The sequence below is a fragment of the Portunus trituberculatus genome, chromosome 24 (assembly GCF_017591435.1).
Source record: "Portunus trituberculatus isolate SZX2019 chromosome 24, ASM1759143v1, whole genome shotgun sequence".
Classification (NCBI taxonomy): Eukaryota; Metazoa; Arthropoda; class Malacostraca; order Decapoda; family Portunidae; genus Portunus; species Portunus trituberculatus.
Genome location: NC_059278.1, coordinates 17,894,489 through 17,904,488, shown reverse-complemented (window position 1 = coordinate 17,904,488; position 10,000 = coordinate 17,894,489). Strand labels below are relative to the sequence as shown.

Genomic DNA, 10,000 nt, shown 5'->3' with positions numbered 1-10,000 from the left:
TTTATTTATCATTCTTTAAGGGAACTGTCATTTCAAGTGGGCCTTTTTTTCTTGTTTTAATCTTTTGTTGCTCTTGTTTTTTTTTTTCCTCTTGCATTAAAAAACAAAACTTCCTATGAGGTTTCGAGACTGATCCTTTCTTTTGGCTAACTCCCTCTGACCTGCACGGGGACTGGCAAATAAGTGGGCCTTTTTATTCGTTTTATGCTGCTCTTGGCCAGTTTTTTTTTTTTTTTTCGTTTTATGTTGCTCTTCCTTTTGTTTTATATAGCTTTTTTTTCTTTTTATGTTGTTCTTGTTTTTTTCGTTTTATTTTTGCCCTTGGCCCGCTTTTTTTCTTTTTCTCGTTTTATGTTGCTCTTGGCCACCTTTTATTTCGTTTTATGTTGGTTTTGACTAGCTTTTATTTCGTTTTCTGTTGCTCTTGGCCAGCTATCCCCTCTTACATAAAAAAAAGGAATTTGAACCCAGGTGAGCAACATAAGGACAACTACTGGGCCACGAGGTATTATATTTCCTTTAATTTCCTCCCTATGTTTCCTCTTTCCCCTCCACCTCTCCTTGTATCGGGTTTTCCATCCTTCCTCTCGTACTAGGAGGCGTGATTGTCTTTTCAGCCACGTATAGGCCTAAAAATCATATTCGTGCAGTTTCCCTTATTTTCTATTTATTTTTATTTTCTTTCCTTCGTTCTCGAGAAAGATTGTGTTTGTATTTTGTGATCTTTTGTTTTTCTTTATGTTCCTTTCCACCGGTGTTCTCAGCCACGTCTAGGCCTAAACAATTCTTGCAGCCTACCTAATTCTTTTATTTATTTTTCTTCCCTCGTTCACAAGAAAAAATTTTGTATCTGTATTTTTTTGTGATTTTCTTTTTGTTTTTTTCTTTATGTTCCCTTGCAGTGGTGTTCTCAGCCACATGTAGGCCTAAACAATTTAATGGAGCCTCCCTGATTTTCCGTTTATTTTTGTTCCTTCGTTCTCAAGAAGAGGTTTTGTGTGTTTGTATTTTCTGATCTTCTTTGTTTTTTTTTCCTTGTTCCTTAGCACTGGTATTCTCAGCCAGGTAAGGACAGGTAGAGACATGTTTTGTATTCACCTGCACCTTGTTATCGTTCATTAGGAAAAAGAAGTTTCGTTCATTAGTAAAAGGAATCCAGGTTTGTGAAGCAGTTAATGAGGTTATACATGATAAAGAAACACTTTCATAACAATGTATTCAAGGGTGTTCTTGTTACTTCGGTCTAACGCCTTGAGTACCATGACACGTTTCCATATTCATTTTGCTTACTATTTGGTGACATTTTACAGCGTCAGAAATTTATTGAGGGGATTGAAATAGTGGTAACTGTGACCATCAATCTTCTGACCCCCCTAGACCCTTCCTAATGTCAATGAAATGGTCTAATCGTACACAAACTCAAAGTGAAAATATGTCCTAGTATTGAAGGGGCTAACAAGGTGACAGGGAAATACAGCGAAGGATCTATTTTCAAGTTGCCTCTAGTATTGATCGAGAGCTCCTTGCGGCGTGACCAAGAGAGGCACCGTCCCTCAGGTCTCTTCCCTCCACACACACCCACACACACCCCCACACACACACACACACACACAGGGAGGGAGTAGTGGTTAGTGTTACTCCTCAGCCGTCGCATCTTGGGAAGCCATCAATTTTGACCAAAAACTGAGGAAAAACTATTTCTGCCTCTCTTTTCCCTTCCTCTTTCCATCCCTCACACGTCTCCCTCGGGCGACCGAGGGGAAATTATTGATATTAAGGGATAGAGTGGTGTGTGTGTGTGTGTGTGTGTGTGTGTGTGTGTGTGTGTGTGTGTGTGTGTGTGTGTGTGTGTGTGTGTGTATTCACGGTCGCCTGCTGGTCACCGTGAACACACACACACACACACACACACACACACCAACTGGAAATTATCGATATTAAGGGATGGAGTGGTGTGTGTGTGTGTGTGTGTGTGTGTGTGTGTGTGTGTGTGTGTGTGTGTGTGTGTGTGTGTGTGTGTGTGTGCTGGCTTTAACCCCACCCCAGGTCCTCTTCCTTGTCCCTTTACACATCAATACATGAGTTCTCCTTTTACAGTTATGAAAAGAAAAATCGATGCGGTAACACGACTTCTCATTTCTCTTTCTACTCCTTTCTTTTCTATCTCTTTCACAGCAACACTGGTATAAAACTTCCTAAAATGACGTGTTTCAATCTTCTCTCGGCGCTATGCTACACTTCCCGCCGCTAGGAAGGCTGCACAGAACCGTCACGGAGGAACACAAGACACAAGAAGCTGCTACACAAAAAACAAAAGGAAAGCTGGAAGAGGCCGTCACATCTACACACGTAACAGTCTCGGTCAATATACTAAGTAGAAGGAAAATGGAGGTTAAGGAAATGGATTGTTCATTTGTTCATTATATAACTCGTTTTATATTCAGAAACGGCAGCTTTACAAATGAAATGTCTTAGTGTGTTTTGATAAATGAAATTCTTGGCATATTGCATTCAAAAGATTACAATGAGAGTGTTTGGCCATTATTCTACAACTTTACTTTATTTTTCCTTACTGCACATTTCTGGAAGGTCACAAAGGAGTCTCCCTCACTCCAAGACACCATTAAAATGATGAAGAAACGCGAGGAAATCAAATATTCTTTCTCGTTCAAACATTTTCACCTTCATCACATCACTTTTAATGACGCCTCCACTCTCATTACCTTGTCAGATTTTTAAGTAATGACACACACACACACACACACACACACACACACACACACACACACACACACACACACACACACACACACACACACACACACACAGGAGCGCGCGTGCACCTGGCTAAATTAATTAAAGGTAGCTCATACATAAACACATTTCTCTCTCTCTCTCTCTCTCTCTCTCTCTCTCTCTCTCTCTCTCTCTCTCTCTCTCTCTCTCTCTCTCTCTCTCTCTCTCTCTCAACTCCTCTTCAGTAATATCACCTGTCTCTTCTAAATCATCAGTGACCTTCAGGCTTCATCATGGCATTACCTGAACTCACCTGTGATCAAGGACGTCAGGTGAGCCACGGGCAAGCAATCACAGGTAATCATCATGGCCATTATGTTTCCATTAGTTGATTTTCATTTCCTGATTCTTTTTGGTTTTCATTCTCTCTGATACTGCGATCGTGTTTTATGTATTTGTGTGATGTAGTAATCCTTGTCAGTGTGTGTGTGTGTGTGTGTGTGTGTGTGTGTGTGTGTGTGTGTGTGTGTGTGTGTGTGTGTGTGTGTGTGTGTGTGTGTGTGTGTGTGCTTGTTTACCTGTCTGTCTATTTATCTTTCTATTCATATATGTATCTAGATAGTTATATATTCATTTCTTCCTTTATTCATCCATTTATCTACCTATCCATTCATCTCTCTCTCTCTCTCTCTCTCTCTCTCTCTCTCTCTCTCTCTCTCTCTCTCTCTCTCTCTCTCTCTCACCTTGGTACACGAAGGTTCTGAAGGAGGCAAATAGGTAGTAGAGAGGCGAGTGATTCCCCTCGGCGGCGTCACGGTAGCAGGCGAGGTACAGGACGGTCCCGAGCAGCGTTATTTGGCCCAGCAAGCAGCCCCATAACTGAGCCGGATAACGCAGAAGATCCATTAGCGGTTGAGAAGACAGAGCGCTTTATTAAAAAAATGCTTCCCTTTCTCACCGCAATCATTTTTTAAGACTACAGAGACGATTAGCAGAGTTTTTAAGAGTATTTTGTTCTGTTGATTACTCAGAGAACTCGTTAACATGCCACTAGAATTACAGAAACGTCCTTGATAATCCGTGTCATTTCAACAAGAGCGCTTTGAAAACAGTGAAGGTGCAGCGCGAATGTTTCCGAATATTGGCCTATAGATCTTTATGACGCAGTTCCTCTTACATATGAAATAGATGAGTAAAATAAATGGATAAATAAAAGGAGAGAATAAAAACACATGTAAATTAATCTAATAGCGTATATGTATGGAATCAAAGCTGCTAGATCAGTATGGACGTCAGAAAATGGCTTAGTGAAAGATAATTTTTCAACTCTGAAATAAGACCAAGCTTTAGAAATAGACGTAATGAGACAGTGAAGCATCTGAAACAACTGAACCAAACAGGAGCAATCCATCCTAGTGAGAGAGAGAGAGAGAGAGAGAGAGAGAGATTCCTGGTGTAAGAGACAGACAGAGAAGGAGAAAAAAGAAAAAATAAAGGGTGAGGCGTCTTGAGCCTTTCAACACTGAGACACATTTTTACCTTGAATTTTATGAATTAAACGATTTTATGGAGTCTATAGAGGCCAAAACATTAATGGCTAGAGTCTTCACTGTTTTAATCCCATCATATATTTCTGAAGCTGTATAAAACCACCAAATAGTAAGCAAAATAAATATAGAAATACATCACGATACTGAAAGAGTTAGAGAGGGGAGATGAATCGACACCTATAGCTTACCTCGGGGGAGAAGACGAGGAACACGGTGGACACGGGCTGGGTGAGCTGTCTGGCGGGGTACATGAGAAACACGCCGGTTGATATTAGGTGCTCTGAAAACTCCACCACCTGATACCTGATGTGAGAGATGGACAGCGACGCCAGGCCCACCTCCACCTCCTGGATGTGTGGGTAGGTGGGTGGTTAAGTGGGTGGGTGAGTGGATATGTTGATTGATGAATTGGATAAAGGAGAGATGAATAGATGGAGAGAGAGGTAGATAGGTGAATGGATGGATGGATAGATAAATAGATGATAGATAAATTAATGTAGGGATTGATAGATAGATAGATAGATAGATAGATAGATAGATAGATAGATGGATAGATAGATGGATAGATACATGGGTGAATTGGTAGACAGATAGATAGATAGATAGATAGATAGATAGACAGATGGATAGATAGACAGACAAATATATACATAGATAGACAGATTGATATAAGAGAAAATAAAACAAAAAAAGTTTTAGACTACTGAGCCAAACCTATACTTAACCTAACCTAACCTAACCCACCCTCACCTAACCTCACCCAACCTCATCTCACCTCACCTCACCCAACCTCACCTAACCTCACCTCACTTAACCTAACCTTACCTAACCTCACCTTTCTAGCCACGGCACCCACAATGCCAATCCAGGTTCCGTTGGCTAGGCGGTTCCCAAAGCCAGGAATCTGAGACACCACCACGCGGAAGTCAAGGTCCTGCTGAAGGAGTCTAAGGATCTCCCCTAGGAATCCGTCAAGATAGTGTCCCCCGTCAGAATTCCTCACCAGACTCAGCGTGGGCGATCCCTTGGGAGGAGGAAAAGTTGATGGAGGAAAAAGAAAACGACTGTCAATAAAATAAGGAATGGAAACGAGAAATAAGGAGTGAAATGTGTAAGATTGTCTATTTGTTTATTTATCTATTTTTTTTATCTATCTTTATTTTTTTTCTTTATTTTTCTGTGTTTGTGATGATTTTTTTGTTTTTATATTAGTGACTGGAAGTTTTATTGGGTGAGAGAGAGAGAGAGAGAGAGAGATGGGGACACAATGACAGACAGACAGACAGACAGACGATGACAAATCTAATCATAAACGGTTTCCTAGTGACAAGTACTACCACCACCACTACCACCATCATCACCACTACCACCACCACCACAAGTACAACATCACAAACCTTCACAACAGCCACAGGAATGGTGATGTTACCAAGATGGGCAGGGAGCGAGAAGGGGTCAGCAGTGAGGGACACATGCCCACCGGCACGCCCACAGCCCACACCCACCCACGCCAGGCCGCCATTCAGAAAGGTGAGGCGATGGAGGGCTGCGACACACTGATCTGAGGGTTGTCTGCTTGTATATGGTTTTTTTTTTCCTGGGGCCGTATTAACAAAGATTCATCGATTTCGTCTTACAGTGTCTTATCTCTTAAGGAGTCTTGATGTGCTGCATTCCCTATTGGCTAAATAACACTGCATTTAATACTTTAATTAGTAGCGTCAGTGAATCACTTCTTCCCGTGTGGCTCTCCAAGCTCTCCCCGCCTCTCCCGCCAAGTCTGCCACAAATAACACTCCTGCAGGTATAGTCTGTTATATCCAACAGTTCAAAGTCACTCAGGTCACCCAGAAAATCCTTACTGGACAGGTAAATCTTGAGTATCTGGCCTTGGGCTCCTTGCCAGTCCGCCAAGTTTGTTAAATTGCTCTCAGCGTAAAACTTAAAGATAACCCACTGCCGGAGGTTTTACAAACCTCAGACCAATTCCAAGGTCAATTCGGTAGGTTAAGATAAAGATTGAGACAAAAGGTGCTTTAACACAAATTTCTATAGTCAAGATTTTTTTGTTAATACCGTTCATATATATATATATATATATATATATATATATATATATATATATATATATATATATATATATATATATATATATATATATATATATATATATATATAATATATATATATATATATATATATATATATATATATATATAATAAATTTCAAATACAAACTTTAAAAATAAAAAGAAATGAATAATTAATGAAATATATTCTGCTTGGCCTTTTCTCCTTATTTCTTTATATTTGTCACACTCTTACATGGAAAATAATAAAAGGATACTCCTCAAATACCTTCAGAAAATCAATAACAAGAATAATCAACAAATTTATTCTGCCGGTTTCTTTTCTCAGTGGAAGCTTAACAAACACATCCAACAACCGAATAGTCAATACCTTCTCTCCCACGCTAATTAATTTCCATTCAATACAACACAAACCCTTTAGTATCGATCACCCTTCCCCCCTCCACCGGTGTATAGCAGCCCCTCCACCAGCTGGCTCTTGTTTACAACCTTAGAGCTTCTCTTAATATGTTCGTCTCCTTCCTTCTTAATTATTTTCCTCCATTTTACCTTTCCTCATTTTTACTTTTCTCTTTTCTTGTTTTTCCTGTTAATGTCACCCTTCTTTCTATTCCTGTTATTGTCACCCTTTTTTTCTTCTTATTCCTGTTATTGTCACCCTTCTTATTATTCCTGTTATTGTCACCCTTCTTATTATTCCTGTTAATGTCACCCTTTTCTTATTATTCCTGTTAATGTCACCCTTTTTCTTATTCCTGTTATTGTCACCCTTCTTCTTATTCCTGTTATTGTCACCCTCTATTTCTTCTCATTCCTGTTCATGTCACCCTGTTTTCCTCATTCAGCTAACCAGTAAACTCAAGATTAATTAACACTTACCAAAACATCGAAGAGCTTGTTTGTCTGTTATGTAAGAGAGGCGAACTGGACAAGAGTAACAAAAACGAAAACAAAAAAAGGCCCACTGAGATGCCAATTCCCGAACAGACCTGAGTTTGGTACAGAAGCTTACTAAAAACTATGGAACTACATTTGAGAATCCCAAAGCATTCCACAGAACTTAAAGAATTTGGTACAGAAGCTTACAAAAAAAAAAAACACTATGGAACTACCCCTCAGACTTCCCACACACCCCACAGAACAGAGAGAATTTGGTACAGGAGCTTACTCAAAGAACTATAGAACTATCCCCTGAGAGTCTTCAAGTACCCCACAAACCTGAGACAATTTAGTACAAGGCTCACAAAAAAAATAAAATAAAATAAACTGTGGAACTACATTTGAGACTCCCCAAAGCACCCCACACACCCAAAACACCTTTCTATTCACCTGTCTACCTCACCTGGGGCGGGGGTGCGAGGTGTCCTGAGCAGAGGCGTCACCAGCACCAGGTTGTGTTGGTAAGTAAGAAGCGTACTGGGAAAGACAGATTGATGCCACTCCGCCACCTTGCTCACCAACACCCACGCCCGCCCCGACACCACCACGCCCATCCCCACGGCCTGCAGGGTGTAGAGATGCGTGGTGTAGAGGCTGCGTAGGATAGCTGATGGGTGTAGAGGGTAAGTGAAGAGAGAGTGAAAGAGAGAAGATTAGAGATAGGTAGATAAAAGGAGTGAAGGAAAGGATGAGAGGACAGTATAGAAGGATAAGAAAGAAAGTGAAGGGAGAGAAATAGACGGGTGGAGGAGGAAGAGTAGGGAGAGAGGGAGATAGGAAGGAGAGAGGAGCGGAGGATGAGAGATAGCAGGATAAGGAATGATAGGATAGGAGAGGGAAGGCAAAAGTAAGGATAGGAAAAGAGACAGAATGAAAAAAGAAAAGGGGGATGAGAGGAAATTAAAATAAGGAATGGCAGAGATAGAATAAGGAAAGAGATAGGAAGGAAAAGGAGGAGGAAGATGATAAATGACAGGATAAAGAATAGCGAGAAATGAGAGGGAAGGATAGAGTAAAGGACAGGAAAAGCGATAGGAATAAAAAGGATAAAGGTGAATGAGAGATGGTAAGATAAAGAATAGCAAGAAATGAGAGGGGAGGAGAGTAAGGATAGAAAAGATACTTCCTCTACCCCATAAATTTCCCGTAAAAAGCCAACATGGAAAAGAAAGAAAGGAGATAAGAAGGAAAGAGGAGAAAATGAGAGATGATACGAATAGCAAGAAATGAGATGGGAGAATAGCTGGAAAAAAAAAAGAATGAGAGATGTAAAGATAATGAATAGCAAGAACTGAGAAGGGAGGACAGATAGGGAAGAAAGAGACTAAGAGAAGGATAAGAGATAGTAGGATAAGAAAAAGTAAAAAACGAGAAGGGAGGAGAGAGTAAAGGAAGGTTACATTTGCTCTCACCTGCGTCACCGTCTCCTGCAGGAAGGACGGAGAGCCATAAACAACCACACTAACGCTGCTGTACTCGTTAGGACGCTCTTGCAGTTCCTTAAGGGCGCCGTCGACATCAGAGTACACCTCCACCGGTAACCCACCTAAGCCATCGCCCTCCCACTGGTTAGCTGAGCCTTCCACGGGATTTGCGGGGTCAGTTTTGAGTCCGAAGGGTGACACATCAACCATAGCGTCCGTTCTGTCCATCGCAGTGTCCCTGTGGCGCTGATGTCCCTGCAGTGTCCTTGCCTCGCTTGCTGGTAAAAGTGACACGATTTGAGTTAGGTCAGTATTCAGAAACGCTCTGTTCTTTCACCATGATTGTTTTCCGAGGCCACAGAGATGACTAGAGGGGTTTTTAAGAGTGTTTCTATAGTTAATAGAGTAGAAATCTTATCACTCTCCCACTTAAAAAGCAAAACACCTAAAAAAAAACGCTCTTCTCTTTCATCAAAACTGTTTCCAAGGCCACAGAGACGAGTAGCCTGGTTTTCAAGAGTGTCTCTACAGTTAATAACGTAGAAATCTTGTCATTTTGGTTCTAGAACCGTAAAAACACCTTAAAAACGCTCTTTTCTCTCACCACGGCTGTTTTCCAAAGCCACATAAATGACAAGAGTGTTTCTGCAGTTAATAGAGTAGAAATCTTATCACTCTCCCTCTAGAATCGTAAAAGCATCTTAAAAAATGTGTGTACATCTAAATAAAGCCTTTTGAAGCAGTGGAGGTGAATACGAACCTTAATCCTGCGTGAATAGATTTAAAGATATAAGAAAACTGACAGATTCACGGGATAAGGATGATGTGAAGGTGGGTGTAGGTGTCTTTCTTTATGTAAGAGGATAACTGACCAAAGGGAAACAGAAACGCTTAGAAAAAAATCTCACAAAGTTACCATTCCCAGTACAGGTCCAAGAGAGACTTAAGCTCATATTCTCAACACTTCTGTACTTCACCTCCAGTATTCAAAAAGGCTTTATTTAAATGTACACAAGTTTTAAGGTGTTTTTACGGTTCTAGAGGCAGAGCGACAAGATTTCTATACTATTAACTGTAGAAACACTCTTGAAAACACCGCCAGTCATCTCCGCAGCCTTGGAAAAGAATCGTGGTGAGAGAGCAAAGCGTTTCAGAATACGTCCCTTACCCAAAAGAAAGAAAAGAACGGAATAATGTCTTGAAACCCTCCTCTTGTATGCGTTTCATCCAGACAGTTACATGTACAGTATAAAAGCAGTAG

At 40.7% G+C, this 10,000-nt stretch overlaps 1 protein-coding gene across 1 annotated transcript in view; it reads right to left on the bottom strand.

The window, feature by feature from the left end:
- Nucleotides 1-8,949, bottom strand: part of LOC123508200 (glutamate receptor ionotropic, delta-2-like) — a 16,081-nt gene extending 7,132 nt beyond the window's left edge. Inside the window, exons 1-7 of the mRNA XM_045261733.1 lie at nt 8,728-8,949; nt 7,714-7,878; nt 6,020-6,242; nt 5,684-5,832; nt 5,122-5,310; nt 4,475-4,633; nt 3,480-3,615 (exon numbers count right to left, since the gene is read on the bottom strand). Coding sequence (XP_045117668.1) covers nt 3,480-3,615; nt 4,475-4,633; nt 5,122-5,310; nt 5,684-5,832; nt 6,020-6,242; nt 7,714-7,878; nt 8,728-8,949 — 1,243 coding nt within the window. The remainder of the gene's footprint in view (nt 1-3,479; nt 3,616-4,474; nt 4,634-5,121; nt 5,311-5,683; nt 5,833-6,019; nt 6,243-7,713; nt 7,879-8,727) is intronic.
- Between the last annotated feature and the right edge of the window lie 1,051 nt (nt 8,950-10,000).